This window comes from Stegostoma tigrinum, chromosome 6 (genome assembly GCF_030684315.1).
Source record: "Stegostoma tigrinum isolate sSteTig4 chromosome 6, sSteTig4.hap1, whole genome shotgun sequence".
NCBI classification, from domain to species: Eukaryota; Metazoa; Chordata; class Chondrichthyes; order Orectolobiformes; family Stegostomatidae; genus Stegostoma; species Stegostoma tigrinum.
In genome coordinates this window covers 110076865-110096864 of record NC_081359.1, presented here as the reverse complement: position 1 = coordinate 110096864, position 20000 = coordinate 110076865, and the positions used below count along the sequence as shown (strand labels likewise).

The 20000-nt window shown below is 49.4% G+C and overlaps 1 protein-coding gene across 6 annotated transcripts in view; it reads left to right on the top strand.

The window, feature by feature from the left end:
• Window positions 1–20000, top strand: part of LOC125453592 (arf-GAP with Rho-GAP domain, ANK repeat and PH domain-containing protein 1) — a 189778-nt gene that overhangs the window by 33821 nt on the left and 135957 nt on the right. For 4 of the 6 annotated variants that reach the window (XM_059646857.1, XM_059646859.1, XM_059646860.1 and 1 more), the window contains exon 2: window positions 16355–17087. The exons of the other annotated variants lie outside the window; for them this stretch is intronic. In XM_059646857.1, coding sequence (XP_059502840.1) covers window positions 16432–17087 — 656 coding nt within the window. In that variant the 5' untranslated portion in view covers window positions 16355–16431. The remainder of the gene's footprint in view (window positions 1–16354; window positions 17088–20000) is intronic. 6 annotated transcript variants of the gene reach the window in all.

The following is a 20000-nucleotide window of genomic DNA, read 5'->3' as shown; positions in this document are numbered from 1 at the left end:
GAGAGACTGTGTGTGTGTGTGAGAGAGACTGTGTGTGTGTGTGTGTGTGTGTGTGTGTGTGTGTGTGTGAGAGACTCTCTCCCCCTCTCCCTTCCCCCTCTCCCCTCCCCCCCTCCCCCACTCCCCCCCCCTCCCCGCTCCCCTTCACACCTTTGAAACCCCCCAGAGAGAGCAGCCTAATGGGGTAATGGTGACTTTCCCTTCACATTAAACACAAGTTGACAAGAACATTGCATGGCCACATTGCTGTTCATTCTTTATTAAGTGCTGAGGTCATACAGATGTACCGCACAGCAAGAGGACCTTTGGCCCATCTTTTCTGTTCCAGGCAAGAGCAGCCACCAAACTATTCTCACCCCATTCTGTTCTGATTGTGTCTCGCTGACTTTGCTTGGTGTTCAGTTGTGCTCCTATTCTTCAGAGCAGGTTATTAGGTTTGGAGGCTCTAGCTGTCATGCATGCCTCGATAAATAAAATCCTGTAATTGGTTAGAAGCTCCAGTTCAGTGTTTACCTCCACCCAGAATCAATCCCTCAATAAGACCACTTGTCACGTACGTATCAGAGCAAGAGGCCTCTGACCACCTCAGCCTCACGCTTTCTCCCTCTCTCTCTCTCTCACAAACACTGTCCTTTATTTATACATATACATCCTGCTGAGCTCACTCTCTCGCTGACTCACTCTCTCTTGCTCTGTCTCAAATACTGTCTCTTTACCCTTTATATATCTCACTCTCATGCTCTCGCTCTCTGACTCATTCACTCTCTCTTGCTCTTCTATCTATCTCTCTCAACCTCTGTTTGATGATGTTACCTCAACTCCTGTGATGTAGATGTGCAACTTGTATTCATTTTTTAGTACCATATATTGTAAGTTTGGGTTCTGGTGTTTGTGTTGGTTGATTTTGTGTATGCCTGAAGCTGACAGTTAACTTATGAGTATCGCTTTGGCTGTGATAATTTCTTTTCAGAGATAATGGGAACTGCAGATGCTGGAGAATCCGAGATAGCAGGGTGGAGAGCTGGATGAACACAGCAGGCCAAGCAGCATCTTAGGAGCACAAAAGCTGATGTTTCGGGCCTAAACCCTTCAGCAGAAAGGGCCTGAAACATCAGCTTTTGTGCTCCTAAGAAGCTGCACGGCCTGCTGTGTTCATCCAGCTCCGCACTTTGTTATCATTTCTTTTCAAATTTTTTTGAGACTAGCTTTAGAGCAAATAGTTGTGTGTGTGGTAGGGATGAAATTGAGTTGACTTTAGATTGTTTTGTAACCCAGTCAAGTAAATATTGGGCCTTAAGGGTCATTAGAAATTTCTGGAAGTTGTTTTTTTTCAATGAAATTAAGGGAAACACAGCTGAGAGAGGGAGTTTTATTTAGTTTTGTGTATTGGTTAATGCTGTGAATTACTTGTATGAGGATGGCTGTACAGACTGCAGGGATGGAGTTGTAGAGATGTAGTAAAATGTAGAAAGGATATATAGTGAACTAGGTTATGTTAGAATAAACAGATAGTGTTAACTCAGCCAGATGTGTTGGGATAAAGCCCTGAAGAGGTAACATTAAGCCAAAATATATTAAGGCTTATATATATATATAAAACAGCTCCAGGTGGAAAAAATGCTCCCTGTTTTTCCATCCTTTATATTAAACTCTCAAATGAGTTACTGAGATGTTAGATACAGGAATTCTGGTGTAAGTATGATATGAGTCGTGCTCTGGGGTTCTGTACCAGGGCTGTATTTTGGGTAACATTTTCCTTTTCAGCTTGTGGGCCTTTTACTACTTGCTGTAGCATGTATAAGTGTGTGGATTTTTCTATTTTACCTTCATTCCTTTTCTAACAAACTTGAGATTTCTTGTTGAAGCAAAATCTGCTGCATGTGTCCCTCACGTTTCAGCAAGAGGCCACTGCATTGAAACTAAAACAGAAACTAAATAGCATTTACCAAGCCAGGGGCCAGACATGCTCCCTATTAACATCACCTGAAGAACTCTCCAGAGATTTTGCTAAGAATCGTATGATTTTTAAAAAATGGACATTTTCCCAAAGATTTAGAATCCCTACAGTGTGAAAGCAGGCCATTCGGCCCAAAATCGACTCACTAAGGAGCATCCCACCTACCCTATCCCTGTAACCCTTCATTTCCCATGGCTAACCCACCCAGCCTGTACATCCCTGAACACTATGAGGCAACTTAGCACGGCCAATCCACCCTAACCTGCACTTCCCTGGGCCCTATGGGACAAGTTAGCATGGCCGATCCACCGTAACCTGCACATCTTTGGACTGTGGGAGGAAACCGGAGCACCCGGAGGAAACCCACGCAGACACTGGGAGAATGTGCAAACTCCACACAGACAGACAGTCGCCCGAGAATGGAATCGAACCTGGGTCCCTGGAGCTGTGAGGCTGCAGTGCTAACCACTGAGCCAACGTGCCACAATTTCCAGGAGTCTGCTGATTCCGGCATTATGTGTTCACTAATCTCCTTTAGGGATGGAAACAGCTATCTTTATCTGGACTGGCCTACATGTGACTCCAGGCATGCACCAATGTAGTTGACTCCTAACACTGTCTGGAATAGGCAATCAATGCTGTCTATGATGTGCAGTGAAAATGTCATTGCGTTGTTGTATCCACAGAGTTACATGTGCTGCATTTTTTCTTTTGGCCCCGGCCCTGTCCCCCACACTTTCTGCTCCCAGTGTTGGCTATGTTTCAGTCTCATTCTTGATGAAGTGGGAGTTGCTGGCAAGGATGTCACGTATTGTGTGACGCTGAGAGGTGGGAGTCAGCTGCTTTCGCTGTAGTGCTTCAATACAGCTGTGGGACCAAAAGAAGTGCAGTTAACCCAGACGGCGCGAGTTCAAACCCCACTCTGATCGCAATCTGAAGCAGCAGTTTTAAAAAGTGAAAAGCAGGAGGTTTGGAGGGGATTTGAGGAAAAACTGTTCCAAATTAGATCTGAGAACCTTACTTAGGAAGGTCATTAAAGCCCTGGACAGAGTTCAAAAGAGATTTACTAAAATGTTACCAAGGAATGCAGGATTTTCGATACAAGGAAGGATTTGAAAGTTTGGGGTTATTTTCCTTGGAAGAAAAAAAAATTATAACCTGATCTTACTGAGGTCTTCAAGGTAATGAAGGGTAAAGAAGGACATTATGTTTCCGCTGGTTGGTGTGACAGTAACTAAGGGGTCACAGTTTTAAGATTGTCACAAGAGAGTTGAGAGTGAGATGGGGAGAAATGTCTTTGCTGAGACAGTAGGGAGGATTCGGAATGTGCTGCCTGGAGAGAGGTGGCTTAGGGTTCCATAACTAGGATATAGATTAGAAAGCGATTAGAGGGCAATGGAGATAGGGCTGGAGCATTTTTGGGAGCCAGTACAGGCACGATGGATCGAATGGCCTCCTCCTTGGTGTAAAATACCACGATTCTAAGAACCATCTTCACCATATTCTAATTAACGACCAGAATTGGACAGGCTACTAACTGCAGAAACTTGCAGAGCTAAGTCATTCCAAGTGATCTGGCTATAACCATAGTGTGTGCACACAGAATTGGGAGTAGGCCATTGAGCCCACCATGCTGTTCAATAAGATCTTTTGTGTTTCCGATTCCAGTTCACCCCTGTGTAATTCTTTGCTCCCTGCAGTGGTTTAAACTCAACAGTTGAAATGCTCTGCCAAAACCGTAATGAGCAAATTTTTTTATTTTTGGAGAAGGTCAAACTGTTTGAGTGTAATCAGATAAAGAGTAACTGTGTTGTGAATAATATGCTTTGCATCTTAATCGGGTGTACCATCTCTCTGCATCGCATTGACAAGCAGGCTGGACTGTGAAAACACATACAAAATAAAATCTTGTTTTCTTCCAAAATTTGCCGGTAAGGCCCAGCAGACAGGGAAGCCAGAACATTTACACCTCCACTCAAGTACGGGGCAAGGCAGAATCAGGCTGTTATAAACCAGGCCAGCACCCCTGAAAATGTGTTAAGGAGCTGGGACTCTAAAGTTTTATTATTTTAAAGATAGATGTGTAGTGCACATTCCAGTTGTAATGTGACTAGCCAGACCACTCAACATTAAGCAAGAACACAATTTATTCAAATGCTATAGTTAACATACAAAGAAAAGAAGAATTTAGAACAAACTTAACCAAATAATAGATACAGCACCTAATACTGTTCCAATGTAGTAACTTCCCATAAACACACCCCTTTGGCAAAAAGAGCAAATTCAGGCACAGATTCTCACATGCAGTCCTCCCATCCAAGAGGAATATGCATCAAGGGAAGGTTCACAGATGACACCAGCTAAGAGGTGTTCACTGACGCTTCTGACTCTTTTGAGATGCCGAAGGCCTCTGCTCAAATCTAACCCTAAAATATCAAAAATAGACACTAGAAAGACTGGTGTGAGAGAGCTGGCCACAGCCAGACTGCTTCCACTGTTCCAAATTTAAAATGAAATGAGACGACATTTCTTCAGCCAGAGTGTGGTGAGCTTGTGGAATTCATTGCCACGGAGTACAGTGGAGGCCAGGACGTTGGATGCCTTCAAGGCAGAGATCGACAAATTCTTGATCTCAGAAGGAATCAAGGGCTACGGGGAGAGTGCAGGGAGATGGTGTTGAAATGCCCATCAGCCATGATTTAAAAGGCAGAGTAGACTTGATGGGCCGAATGGCCTTACTTCCACTCCTATGTCATATGGTCATAAAATAAACATTTCTGAAGAAGGGCCCCGACCCGAAACGTCAGCTTTCCTGCTCCTCTGATGCTGCCTGGCCTGCTGTGTTCCTGCAGCTCTACAGTGTGTTATCTCTGACTCCAGCGTCTGCAGTTCTTACTGTCTCCAAAGCCTCAGAAGTTGTGTACTTTCTCAGAGAGAGTTGCTCACCTTTGCCTTGCAACTTCTCTTCATGCAAGCCAGCGTATAATCACCTGTTAAAGTGACAGTGTGGTCGTAGGGGACAGAAATCAAGAAATCATATACCAGCCAGTTTAATATCTGTCAGTGGGAGAGTGTTAGGGTCTGTTAATGCAGAACTAGTACGAGGGTACTTTGAAATCTGAATGCAATCAGGCCGTGTTAGTGTAGATGTGGTTCAGGGAGGTTCCAGGGATGAGGACAGAAATTGGGAATGTCTCCTTGAGGAGGAGAAGGCTGGGATGTTTGATTGTTTGAGATTTTCAGAATCACGAGGGGGCTGGACACAGTGTACAAGGAGAAGCTGGTCCTGCTCCTAACAGAGAGGGCATACATTTGAAGTGATGTGTTAACGAAGCAAGCACTTTCTCACCCAGCGAGTAGATAGGGGCAGGAATGCACTGCCTGGAAATGTGGGGAAGGCAAGTTCCACTGAGGCATTGAAGAGGGGCATTGGATGGTTATTTGGTTAGAAATGGTGTGCAGGGATATGGGGGAAAAGGCAGGAGATTGGTGTTCAGTAACAGACCACTGTAAGCATGATGGGCCGAATGGCGTCTGTAATCATTTTGGAATTGTGAGCCATGTTGTTTTGTGGAAAGGAAATGATGAATAAACACTTTGAACGTTGGCTGTGGGATTAGGTGTGTTTTTTTTTGCTGGACCCTAGTTGCCCCTGGAGACAGTGGCACTGAGCACCCTTGGTTGTATTACCACAGCCCATGGGGGAGTTGGGAGCGAATAAATTGTGAGACATTTACCAGACTGGGATGGCAGGGACTGACATCTGAATAGAGACCGGATCAGTTCGGACTATATTCACTGGAGTTTAGCAGAATGAGGAAGGATCACGGTGGCTCAGTGGTTAGCATAGCTGCCTCATGGTGCCAGGGACCAGGGTTCAATCCCACCCTCGGGGAACTGTCTGTGTGGAGTTTGCACATTCTCCCCGTGTATGTGTGGGTTTCCTCTGGGTGCTCTGGTCTCCTCCCACAGTCCAAAGATGTGCACGTTAGGTGGATTGGCCATGCTAAATTGCCCATAGTGTTCAGGGACGTGTAGATTAGGTGGGTTATGGGGGGATGCTCTGAGGGTCGGTGTGGACTTGTTGGACTGAAGGGTCTGTTTCCACACTGTAGGATTGTATGGTCATGTAGAAAGCTACAATACTGTAACAGGACTAGACAGGGTAACCACAGGAAGGATGTGCCTGATAGCCCCTGGGAGTGACAGCCTAAGGACATAGAGTAGGGACAGAGATGAGGAGAAATGTCTTCACCCAGAGAGTGGGGAGCCTGTGGAATTCTCTGCCATAGAAAACAGTTGAGGCCAAAACATTGAATGTTTTCAAGACGGAGTTAGAGGTAGTTCTTAGGGCTAAAGGATTCAGAGAGTATGGGGAGGAAGTAGGAACAGGGGACCGAGATGGATACTTAGCCAAGCTAATGGTCATAGTTTTGTGGGTGATATATCCACTTGGATGGGAGATTGGCTAATGAACAGGAATTGGGTTGGGATACGGGGGATGGCGGGAGGGTCATTTTTCAGGATGGCAGCCTATAGCTAGTGGAGTGCTTCAGGAATCAGTGCTGGGACCCACATCTGTTTCTAGTTCATGCTAATGAGCTGGTGAGGAGCGGCTGAGGTATCTGGGCCTGAAGTACACTGAGTTTCAAAGGATGAAAGGGAATCTCATTGAAACTTACTGAGGGGGCCTGGATAGAGTGGATATGGAGAAGATGTTTCCATCAGTAGGAGAGACGAGGACCTGAGGGCACAGCCTCAGGGTGAAAGGACAGCCCTTTAGAACTGAGATGAGGAGGAATTTCTTCAGCCAGAGGGAGGAGAATCTGTGGAACCCATTGCCACAGAGAGCTGTGGAGGGCGAGTCACTGAGTGTATTTAAGACAGAGATGGATAGGTTCCTGATTAGTGAGGGGATCCAGGGTTACAGGGGGAGGGCAGGAGAATGGAGTTGAGAAACATATCAGCCATGATTGAATGGCAGGACAGACACAATGGGCTGAATGGCCTAATTCTGTTCCTACATTTCATGGCCTGATGGAAAAGACTGTGTGAGGGGCAAATTCGCTGACTGTACTAAGACAGGAAGCTGTGAGGAGGCGGCAGAGGGTAGAATTTCTTTTTGCTGGGACTAATTCCTGAGGCAGGTGAACAGTTGGGGGGTAGGGGTGGGGGTGGGTGTGGCGGTGGGCCTCTGCTTCAGGGGCGGGTCACCCTTTCCCGTGTGATTTCTCCTCAGCTCCTTATTGGCCCCTGCCCGAGTTGGGCCTGGCAGCCATTTGCCCTCTGGGGCCTTTTGCCCATCAACATTGGGCCCTGCATTTGAAAGGCACCCCAGACAGCTTGTCCGTCTCTGCAACCCAGGAGCACCCCTTGGTCTCTGCTCATCACAGACCCTGGACGCTACAGATGCTGGTAAAAGCGATGCCTCCCATCGGGTTGTCCCATAGCAGCCAGGACGGGCCCGTGGGTGGCCGTAGAGGTTAGCACCCATGTTTAACTCAGGGTCACCAGCAGGTGAACAACCTATAGTGCTGTGTCAGGCCCTGTGCTACTGTCCCATCGATACCGCAAGAGCCCTCTGCAGTAAAGATTCACACTCCTCTGAGAGAAGACATTCTTCCTGCTCTCAGATTGATGCCCCCACGCTGTGAGATGGCCCTGGACCCTCCCACAAGGGGGAGCAACCTCTCCACATTTCCCCTGTCAATTCCTCCACAAATCTCAACAAGGACACCCCTCGTTCTTCTAAACTCCAATAAACCCCAAACTGCCTCTCCTCTCCTCATAAGGCAGTCCCTCCGTACCTGGGATCAGCCGAGCCAATTTCCGTTGATAAGTGACCCAGCTCTATTCACAGTATCGCAGCTGGGTTCTGACAGTGCCTGGGATATTTCAAAGCTGAGTTAGACAGATTTGTGATTGGCCAGGGAGCTGCTGGTTAGAGGGGACAGGGAGCAAAATGAAGCAAAACATCAATGGGAGGGGCTGATGATTGATTAATTTTATTGTCATGTGCACCGAATTACAGTGAACAGCTTTGTTTGGAAGTGGTACAGGCAGATCACAGCAAGCAAAGGGTGTACAGAGCAAAAAGGCTTCGAGACGTACAGGTTACATTATTTGAGGCTAGAGCCCATTCAACAGGCTGATAATGGGCAGAAAGAAGGTGTTCCTGAACCTGCTGGAGCTTGTGATCAGGCATCTGTAGCTGCTGCCTGATGGACAAGGTTGGAGGAGATCATTACTGGTGTGTGATGGGCCTGTGATGATGTTGGCAGCATTTCTGCGGCAGTGAGCTGTGCCAATACAGTCCATAGATGGAAGGTTGGCTTCTGTGATGGTCTGATCTGGGCTGTACTCACGGCCTTCTGTAGTCTCTTACGGCCCTGAGCAGTTGCCATACTGGGCCAATATACTCCCAGACAATTTGCTTTCAGTGGTGTATCTGTAGGAGTTGGTGAGGGACCTTATGGACAGGCCAGATCTCCTGAGCTGCCTGAGGAAGAAGAGGCTTTGTTGTGCCTTCCTGACTGTCACATCCAGGTGGGAAATCCAGGACACGCTGTCAGATATCATTACTCCAAGGAATTTGATGCTCTCCACCCTCTCAACCTCCGTTCCGTTGATGTAGACGGTAGCGTGTTCTCCTCCTTTCTTTCTGAAGTCAATGATAAATTCTTTGGTCTCAAGATGTCGAGAGATGGATTGTTTTCATTGCATCAGGACACCAAGCCCTCTATCTTCCTTCTGTATTTTGAATCATCGTTGTTAGATATCCTTCTCACTGCGGAGGTGCCAACAATAACATTCATTCGGAGTTTGGCAACGCAGTTGTAGGTGTACGGGGAGTGCAGTGGGGGGTTGAGGACACATCCTTTGGGGGGGGCTCCAGAGTTGAGTGTTACTGTTGAGGAGGTAGTTACCTATCCTCACTGATTGTGGCTCATGAGTCGGAAAGCTGAGGATCCAGCGACAAGGGTTCAAATCCCTCTACGGCAGATGGTGAAGTTTGAATTCAATAAAAACCTGGAATTAAAGGTCTAATAATGGCCAATTGTCATAAAAACCAATCCATCCACAAATACCAGTTAGTGTGCTTGACTCCTGTCTGGCTTCAGTATTGCCCACTTGTTGGGATCATAGCCAGCACAATAATGTATGGAGATAAATAACACCAGAAGATGTCAGAACAGAAGCAGGCCATTTGGCCCCCTCAGTCTGCTCCACCAATTGATCATGGCCGATCTGATATATCCTCCATCCCACCGACCTGCCTCAGATGCTAACATTTTCTGTGATTGATGACTCTCTGTGCTATAGTTCTCTGCAGTTTTTCTCAATTTGAAATAAATATTCAGCCTCTCTATCCTTGCAAAGAGATCGCAGAACCTCCCGTGTCCCACATTGAAGCCCAACTGTCAAGTTTTTTCCAACTTCTTAAATCTTATTTGTAGTCATCTACAGACACTGTCATCCTCACAACCTACCTTTCTGCCCATTTACCGCAAACATACTGCATTTACTTGCAAATTATTAATACATATAATGAATAATTGTGCCCTCAACATTGACCCACATGGCACTCCACAAGTTACAGGCTGCCATCCTGAAAATTCCCACCCCCTTAACCCAAATCTCTGTTGTCTATTGGTTAACCAATCCTCTATTTGTGCTGCTATATTCCTCCAACACCATGGCCTCCAAGTTAGTAACTTAATGTGCAGGATCTCATTGAATGCCTTCTGGAATTTCAAATGGATTTTAAACTCACTGTTTCCACCCTTCTGCCTCTTGCTTTCTAGTAAGTTTGTCAGACATGGTTTCCCTTTCATGAAGCCACACCGATCCTGCTTGATCATTTATCTATTTCCAAACACTCTGTTGTTACGTCCCTAAGAGTGGATTCTAACATTTTCCCAATGACAGGCGTGAAGCTATCTTGCCTGTAATTATGTAAGTTTTTTCTCCTTTCCCTTTCAAGGCATGCTATATTGGACATTTCCCAATCCTCTAGGATTTTTCCAGAATTTGAGAAGTCTTTGAGAATTGTTTATCACTCATTCACTGTCTCTGCAGCTATTCCCTTTAATATCCTTGGAAGCATTGTGTCAGGTCCAGGTGACAGGATCGTGTCAGGTCCAGGTGACAGGATTGTGTCAGGTCCAGGTGACAGCATTGTGTCAGGTCCAGGTGACAGGATTGTGTCAGGTCCAGGTGACAGCATTGTGTCAGGTCCTGGTGACAGCATTGTGTCAGGTCCTGGTGACAGGATCGTGTCAGGTCCAGGTGACAGGATTGTGTCAGGTCCAGGTGACACATTGGGCTTCATCTCCATGAGTTTCCCCAATATGTTATTCTCTGATGCTGGAATATTTAATAATTTTCAGATGGTTTACTGTCTTCTGCTGTGAAGACTGATATAAAATATTTATTCAACTCATTTGCCATTTTCCGAGCCTCTGCAGGAACAAAAGTAGAAGTTGCTGGAAAAGCTCAGCATGTCTGGCAGCATCTGCGAAGGAAAAAGCAGAGTTAATGTTTCGGGTCTGGTGACCTTTCCTGAGAACAGCATTCGCAGTTCTTATGGTTTTCATTCTCTGAAGGGTCTATGTTTCGCTTCTCTCTTCCTTTTTATACATTTAAGGAAGCTCTTATTGTTCATTTTTAATGTTGCTTGCAAGATTATTTTCTCCTTTTTTGTATAGCCTGCGACAGTGCCCGCTCCCTCAGCACTGACCCTCCGACAGTGCCCGCTCCCTCAGCACTGACCCTCCAACAGTGCCCACTCCCTCAGCACTGACCCTCCGACAGTGCCCACTCCCTCAGCACTGACCCTCCGACAGTGCGGCACTCCCTCAGCACTGACCCTCCGACAGTGCGGCGCTCCCTCAGCACTGACCCTCCGACAGTGCGTCGCTCCCTCAGCACTGACCCTCCGACAGTGCGTCGCTCCCTCAGCACTGACCCTCCGACGGTGCCCGCTCCCTCAGCACTGACCCTCCGACAGTGCGGCGCTCCCTCAGCACTGACCCTCCGACAGTGCGGCGCTCCCTCAGCACTGACCCTCCGACAGTGCGTCGCTCCCTCAGCACTGACCCTCCGACAGTGCGTCGCTCCCTCAGCACTGACCCTCCGACAGTGCGGCGCTCCCTCAGCACTGACCCTCCGACAGTGCCCACTCCCTCAGCACTGACTCTGCGACATTGCCCGCTCCCTCAGCACTGACCCTCTGACAGTGCGGCGCTCCCTCAGCACTGACCCTCCGACATTGCCCACTCCCTCAGCACTGACCCTCCAACAGTGCGGCGCTCCCTCAGCACTGACCCTCCGACAGTGCCCGCTCCCTCAGCACTGACCCTCCAACAGTGCGGCGCTCCCTCAGCACTGACCCTCCGACAGTGCCCGCTCCCTCAGCACTGACCCTCCAACAGTGCGGCGCTCCCTCAGCACTGACCCTCTGACAGTGCGTCGCTCCCTCAGCACTGACCCTCCAACATTGCCCACTCCCTCAGCACTGACCCTCCGACAGTGCGGCGCTCCCTCAGCACTGACCCTCCGACAGCGCGTCGCTCCCTCAGCACTGACCCTCCGACAGTGCCCACTCCCTCAGCACTGACCCTCCGACAGTGCGGCGCTCCCTCAGCACTGACCCTCCGACAGTGCCTGCTCCCTCAGCACTGACCCTCCGACAGTGCGGCGCTCCCTCAGCATTGACCCTCCGACAGTGCGGCGCTCCCTCAGCACTGACCCTCCGACAGTGTGGGGCTCCCTCAGCACTGACCCTCTGACAATGCGGCGCTCTTTCAGCACTGACCCTCCGACAGTGCCTGCTCCCTCAGCACTGACCCTCCGACAGTGCCCGCTCCCTCAGCACTGACCCTCCGACAGTGCGGCTCTCCCTCAGCACTGACCCTCCGACAGTGCGGCACTCCCTCAGCACTGACCCTCCGACAGTGCGGCACTCCCTCAGCACTGACCCTCCGACAGTGCGGCACTCCCTCAGCACTGACCCTCCGACAGTGCGGCGCTTCCTCAGCACTGACCCTCCGACAGTGCGGCACTCCCTCAGCACTGACCCTCCGACAGTGCGGCGCTCCCTCAGCACTGACCCTCCGACAGTGCCCACTCCCTCAGCACTGACCCTCCGACAGTGCCCACTCCCTCAGCACTGACCCTCTGACAGTGCCCACTCCCTCCGCACTGACCCTCCGACAGTGCGCTGGTGCTCCCTCAGCACTGACCCTCTGACAGTGCGGTGCTCCCTCAGCACTCTACTATAAATGTACTTCTGTATTTTTAATTCCAGTGCTGTGGTTTCAATAGGGCCTTTCACGTACGTTTTATTTTAGATTCTAGGTTCTAATTTACTTGTATTACTTAATTTGCAAACCACTTGCATTAATGTGCTGAATACTTAAAATAATCCACCGTCCTCAGCTGCTCCCCCGCTGTCTCGATGCATAGCTTGTGCAGAAGCTCTGAAATCTTGTACAAAGTGTGTGCAAAATCACCGTGAGGTCTTGAGTCAATGACCCTGCATTCCATCACTTGGGACTGCCCTCACTTGGCCTCTCAATGTCTCAGTTTCTCAAACCCTCTCGGTCTATCTCTCTCTCCCTCTCTCTCTCTCTCTGTCCCCTCCATGTTCCTCCGTGACTCACTCACTCAGAGTTCAATGAAGGAAACAAAGAGAATGAAAAAGAAACCCCACTACAATGTGCAATGTATCTGAGATGGATCCTTCCAATGAAACTCCGGCCAAACCAAATAAGTTTGGGGTGTGGGGGTGGGGCGTTGTGAATGGGAAAATAGAATTGAAAGGGAAAGAGAGTGCCTGGAGATGGACAAAACAGAAATTACTAGAGATCACAGTGGGCCAAGCAGCCTCTGTGGAGAGAGAGAGCAGCCTAATGCTTTGAGCCTAGATGAGTGTTCATCAGAGCTGTTCATGACATAGATGGGATCCTGGGTTTTATTCATAAGGATATGTTATGGCAATGGCTGTAGGCCCACTCCATCCTGGATCACAGCATGAAATAAATGTGTTCTCTAGTTACCAGGTTGATCAGTCCAATACCTTATCTCCATCAGGATTTAAATAACATGCTCGATCGACCTGCTTTCTTCATAAACACAGTGGTGATTTATTATCATCAGTTATTCAACCAAACAATAGCTGGATAAGATACACAGTTAGTATTACAGAAATGTTGTTTGTACTGTTCTATCACCCAAAATGGCTCAGTGGCTCAGTTGGACCAAAGCTCGACCCCACTCTCGGGTGACTTGTCTGTGTGGGGTTTGCACGTTCTCCCCGTGTCGGCGTGGGTTTCTGAAGATGTGCAGGCTAGGTGGATTGGCTGTGGGAAGTGCAGGGTTAGTGGGGGGTAGGGGTGTGGGTCTGGGTGGCCTATTCTACAGGATCATGGTTGATCTGCTATATTAATGCAGTTTTCCTGCGTGTCTCAATGTCGTTATTGTTCAGGAATTTTGTCTGGAAAACGTAGACTGCTTGAGCCCTGTGGCTAAGTGTAGCTAAGTGGAACGATTGGTACATATGGTACAGCGCAGAAACCCCACACCATACATGGAGTTGAAAGGGTTAATATTGAAGTGCTCTGGAGCACCACCTGCCTTGATGCTGTTACTGATCCTGTGGGGAAGGTGGGGTAAGGATCCTGATTCCGCTCAGCCTTGGTAAGATTGTGGACTGTGCCATTTTCAGTCTCGTGGCCACCTGACTGCAGCCGTGAGCTGGACTGGTCAAAGAGACGGTGACAAACTGCCTTCCATCTCGGGCTTTTGCCAAACAGTCCACATTAACGATTGAAGCTGTCTCCTACAGTGCGCTGTGTCCACATGTGGAGCCGCCTGTAACCCTACCCGCTCCTGAGTGAAGGCCCGCTCCGTAAACTCGACCGCCCAACCACTTTGTCTGTGACACAAGTTTCTCTTTTCCCCAAACGGCCTGGACTTAAGTTTCTGCTTCACTCTCCAAGTGGTTGTCACCGCTCCCTAACTCCACCCACATTGTGCTATTTATACCCAGTGAGCATCCGTACTGGGATATCATTTCACAGTCGTTCAAGGCTCCCAAATCCTTGGACAGCAAAATCCTTGTAACACAAATCCCTTCGTCACTCTCTCCCTGTCTCTCCCCCTCTCTTTCTCTCCCTCTCTCCTTCCTCTCCCTCTCTCCTTCTCACACTCTCTCCCTCCCTCTCTTTCTCAAACTGTCTCTTTCAACACACACACTCACTCACTCTTACTCTCGCTCTGTGTCACACACACACACTCACTCACCTGTCACACACACACACACTCTCTCTCTCTCTCACACACACACTCTCACACTTTCTCTCTCTCCCCGTCACACGCTTTCTCTCTGGCACCCTCTCTTTCACTCACACACACACGCGCACACACTCTCTGTCACAGTGTCATTGACACTCTCTCTGTATCTCTCTATTTCTCTCACTCACGCACTCTCTCTGACTCTCTCTCTCTCTGTCTCCAACACTCTGTGTCTCTCTCTAGCCTGAATGGTTAAACAGCCTGAAAGGACATGTTGTAGCAGAGCTCAGGGTGAGGGCAGTGTTCCGAGGGAAAAAACATACGCTGGTATCTCATGAGTATCTTTAGTAACAAGAGGAACTTGGTCTAACCACAAGTTACTTTTATTCAAACCTGTTAAAGATCTAAACAGATATGTCAATCTGTGCACATCAGATGCTCAGTCAGACAGCACATGCCTGCACAGTTCTCTCGCTCTCTGTGGCAGCTCTCCCTTTCCTCACAGCGGCTCAGGCACCACACAAATGCAGTGTGTGGCAGGGGTGTTACTGAATCAACCACTGAACTAAGTTGCTGCTTGGCCTGCTGTGTTCATCCAGCTCCACACTTTGACATCTTGGATTCTCCAGCGTCGGCAGTTCCTGCTGTCTCTGATACCAAACGCCTTCTTCACTATCCTGTCTAACTGCGACTCCACTTTCAAGGAACTATGAACCTGCACCCCAAGGTCTCTCTGTTCAGCAACACTCCCCAAGTCCTCACCATTAAGTGCCATTGTCCTGTCCTGATTTGCCTTTCCAAAAGACAATACCTCACATTTATCTAAATTTGACTCCATCTGCCACTCCTCGGCTCATTGGCCCGTCTGATCGTGGTCCCGTTGCAGTCTGAGGTGACCTTCCTCGCTGCCCACCGCACCCGACAATTTCAGCACCATCTTGAAGCTGGTCATGGTGATGGTAGCTATGAAAGTATCATCAATTGTTCGGAAAACCCATCTGCTTCCTGAATGCCCTACAAAGGGGGAAATCTGCCATGCTTACCTGGTCTGGCCGGCAAGTGACTCCAGACCCAAAGCAACGAGGTTGACCCTTCACAGCCCTCTGAAAAAGTTGCCCCTTGGGTCACTTTTAAGTCTTGCTCCCCCCCACCTTAAACCATGCCCCTCTAGTTTTGTACTCACCCCACCCTGGGGGGAAAGACCTTGTCTATTCACCCTATCCATGCCCGTCATGATTTTATAAACCTCCCTATAAGGTCACCCCTTGGCTTCGGACACTCCAGGGAAAATAGCCCCAACCTATGGCAGCCTCTCCCTGTAGCTCCAGCCCAAGCCAAATGCCATTCAAGGGGCAACTAGGGACGAGCAACAGATTCAAGTGGCACCCGCAAAAATAACAGCCAGAGAGGAAGGCGAGAAATTTGTTTTGTTTAACACTGGGTCTTATGGAATTTTCTGAGGAAGGATCACCTGGCCCGGAGCGTTAACCTGGATTTCTCTCCACAGACGCTGCCAGATCTGCTGAGCTTTTCCAGCAACTTTGGTTTTTGTCTCTTATGGAATGTATTGCCTTTTTGTTCGAGGGTGTTGCTGGCTCAGCTAGCTTTTATTTCCCCTTGATCTCAGTTCTTTCAGAGGACACTTGTGACTCAACCCCATCACTGTGGGCCTGGAGTCATATGTAGGCCAGACCAAGTAAGGATGGCCGCTTCCTTCCCTAAAGGGCATTAGTGAACCAATTTCCTGACAATTGACCAGGGTTATATCAGGCTAGCTGCTTGCCCCAGCTTTAACTGACTTAGCGTTCCAGCGTTGGCATCGGTGGGGTTTGAGCCTGTGCCCTCGGATCATTCGAGTCTGGGGTTTGGGATGTCCTGTTACTTGACCCCCTGCACCAGCTGAGAGGGCGCTGAAAGCGGGATCCAATAGGGACACGCAGTGGGGAATGAGCTGGATAGTGGGAGGGTAGAAATCTGCGGGTGGGAGGAGCAGGAAGCGGGAGTTACTACGTGGCTCTTTGCGAGTGTGTGGGCCGAATGGCCTCTCGCAGTGGCTTTGAATACGCTGGTCATTGTGTTTGGGTTTCTCCTTCACTGCAGGGCTGTCCGAGGCACTCACCATTGAGCCACTGCGTGTTAAATGGTTGTGACCATGGATTGATGGTCGTCTGGGAGCCATGTTGTTCGAGGAAGGGGAGATGAACATTGGGGACTGGCTCTGCATTATCCACCTGGAGCAGTATATGGACAACTTCACAGAGAATTGCTATCTGTGGGTATCTGATTGCTGGAATCTTTGCAATGATGATCTCTCCCGAATCGGAATCTCCCTTCCTGGCCACCGCAAGAGGATTCTAACGGCCCTGAACAAGGCTCGCCAGGGAACTCTGACCCCTGACCTCCAGGCCCAGGCAGCTCCAACCCCTGACCTCCAGGCTCAGGCAGCTCTGACCCCTGACCTCCCTGTGCCGCCACCGCAGAAGCCAATTCCCAAGAAGAGAAACATCTACCCCGGGAACAGTCGACCGATCCCGGCCTCCCGTCCCCTGTTGGACAAGGCCCTGCCCCCCATTCCTCCCAGACAGACTCCGGGCCGCCCCCCCGAGCGGGTGCTGCCCGTGCCCCGCCCCCGCAGCGTCCCCAGGCCCCCCCTGAAACCCCCCAGCTCGTCCCCGCCACCAGTTCCACTGAGTGAGACTCCTCGGCAGGACCTTCCTCTGCTACTGCCTCAACGTGATGGGCCTGGGCCTGGGCCTCAACTAAACAACCGGCTCCAGCCATCAGGTCCTGTGCAGCCCCCGCTCTGCAATCTACCCCCCACCTTCAACTCCAGGTGAGTCCCTCCAGGATGGTGAGTGGTCAGTACTCGTGAGGCACCCTGTTTTCACTCATTCATTTAACCTCCATTCTCCCTTAACTCATTCCTACTGAATCCTCTTTCCCGCTCTCTGCCTATCTCTCTTTCTCACTCTGTCTATTGCTCTATCACTCCCTATCCCCCATCACTCCCTATCACTATCACTCCCTATCCCCATCACTCCCTGTCCCCCTATTGCTCCCAATCCCCATCACTCCCAATCCCCCATCACTCCCAATCCCCCATCACTCCCTATCGCTCTATCACTCTCTATCCCCCTATCACTCCCTCACTCCCTATCCTTATCAATCCCTATCTCTATCACTCCCTATCACTATCACTCCCTATCACTCCCTCACTCCCTATCACTATCACTCCCTCGCTCTATTGCTCCCACTCTTTATCATTCCCGCTCTCTCTATCACTCGATCTTTCTATCATTCTCTTTTGCTCTCTATCACTTTCTCTGTTGCTCTCTCTCCCTCTCGCGCTCTCTATCATTGTCTCGCTATCATTCTCTCTCTATTGCTCTTGCTGTCTGTGACTCTCACTGTCTCTATCACCCTCTCTTGCTCTCTATCACTCTTGCTCTCTCTATCAATTTCTCTCTTGCTGAATCTTGAACGCTCTCATTCTCTCTGTATCACTTTCTCTGTCACTCCCTTTTTCTATTATTCTCTTTCTATTTCTCTCACTATCACTCTGTCTCTCTTGCTCTCAATCACTCTCTCCCTCAATTTCTTAATTGCGCGCTTGTGTTCTCTCAGTGTATATGATACACGTACCATCTTTATTTACTTGTTTGATTTAATGATATTGGAGATTAATGTAAGTGAATGGTTTTGCCAATAGCCAGGATGAATCTAATTGAAAAACAGTACCCGCGGGGTCAGCTGTAGGGGCACCGTGTACGAAGGGAGGTGAAGTTGAGCTTGTTTGATGTCAACTAAAAGATGTAAGAACAGAAATAGGCCACTCAGCCCATCATGATCTCCTCTCCCACTCTCAATGAGGTCATGGTTGATCTGATGATCTTCAACTCCACCTTCCTGCCTTTTCCCCATAACCCTCGATTCCCTTCCTGACTAAAAATCTGTCTCTCTCTGCCTTGAATATACTCAATGACCCAGCTTCCATACCCATCTGTGGTGAAGAATTCCTCCGAATCACTCCCCTCTGAGAGAGGAAATTCCTCCTCATCTCTGTCTTAAATGTGCCCCCTTATTATTCTTAGATGACACCACTGACCCTAGACTCTCCTACAAGGGGAAGCAACCTCTCCACATCTCCCCTGCCAAACCTCTTCACAATCTTGCCTGTTTCATTAAGGTCACCTCTCCTTCTTTGAAAGTCCAGTGAGCGTAGGCCCAGGGGAGTACAGGTGACCTTTCTCTCAAATTGGAAGGGGCTGGAAAGTGATGTTTTTTATGTCTTTTGGTGGAGCAGGAGGAGGAGTGAGGGGAACAGATGGTGACACCGGCCCAGAGCTAAAGATGGGAGGGAATGATAATGGTGGTGAAGGAGAGATTGAAGCGGAGGATCCCAAGATGGGAAGGTGGGCTGAATGGCCTGCGCCTGGGATTTTGATTGGTCTATGAGCACCTTCTGGGAAGAGAGGGAGGTTTTGTCGGAGGTTGGAGTGAGGAGGAGGAGGGTATGGCTGGAGACTGAAGCAGATGAGTGCCACAACTGTCAAGCACACTTCACATAAGGAGGTCCTAATGAGGAGCGGGAGGAGGCCATTCGGCCCCTCAAGGCAGCTCACCATTTAAAACTGTCAGGGCTGATATCACCCCAGCCTTGGCTCCCATTTCCCACCCCCTTTCCATATCCCTTCCACCATGAGGGTAAATTGTCCTGAGGATGCTGGGAAGGCATTACGAGGGGCTGAAGAAGATTTTGAGAGAATGTTTCCAGGGCTGAGGAATGTCAGTTAGGAAAGCAGATTGGAGAGGAAGGCATCATTTCCTCTGAGGAAGAGCCTTATCAGATTGGATCAGGATGTTTGATTTCACGAGATGCCCGGACAGGAGAAATTGTGAGACTCTGAGCCATTCGGAAGGATGCAGGAGCAAGGGACTGCTGATCGGAAATGATTGGGAAAAGATCTGAAAGTGACCGAGGAGAAATCTTTTTGGGATTAAGGTTAGGGTCTGGGATGTACTGTCTGAGAGTGGGGGGAGGCAGGTTCACTCGAGGGGTTAGGGTCTGGAATGTACTGTCTGAGAGTGTGGGGGGGGCAGGTTCACTCGAGGGGTTAGGGTCTGGAATGTACTGTCTGAGAGTGTAGGGGGGGCAGGGTCACTCGAGGGGTTAGGGTCTGGAATGTACTGTCTGAGAGTGTGGGGGGGGGCAGGGTCACTCGAGGGATTAGGGTCTGGAATGTACTGTCTGAGAGTGTGGGGGGGGCAGGTTCACTCGAGGGGTTAGGGTCTGGAATGTACTGTCTGAGAGTGTGGGGGGGGCAGGGTCACTCGAGGGGTTAGGGTCTGGAATGTACTGTCTGAGAGTGTGGGGGGGGGCAGGGTCACTCGAGGGGTTAGGGTCTGGAATGTACTGTCTGAGAGTGTGGGGGGGACAGGTTCACTCGAGGGATTAGGGTCTGGAATGTACTGTCTGAGAGTGTGGGGGGGGGGCAGGGTCACTCGAGGGGTCAGGGTCTGGAATGTACCGGAGAGTTGTGGGGCGCGTGGAATGTGCTGCCGGCAGTGACAGTGGAGTCAGATACTTTAGAGACTTCTAAGCGACTCTTGGATAGGTACATGGGCGATAGTAAAATGTAGGGTATGCAGGGCAGATTGATCTTCGGCCTAACATCGTGGGGGGGCCTGTACTGTTCTACTGTCTGAGTGTGTAGAGGAGCTAGTTTCACGCGAGTGATTGGGAGGG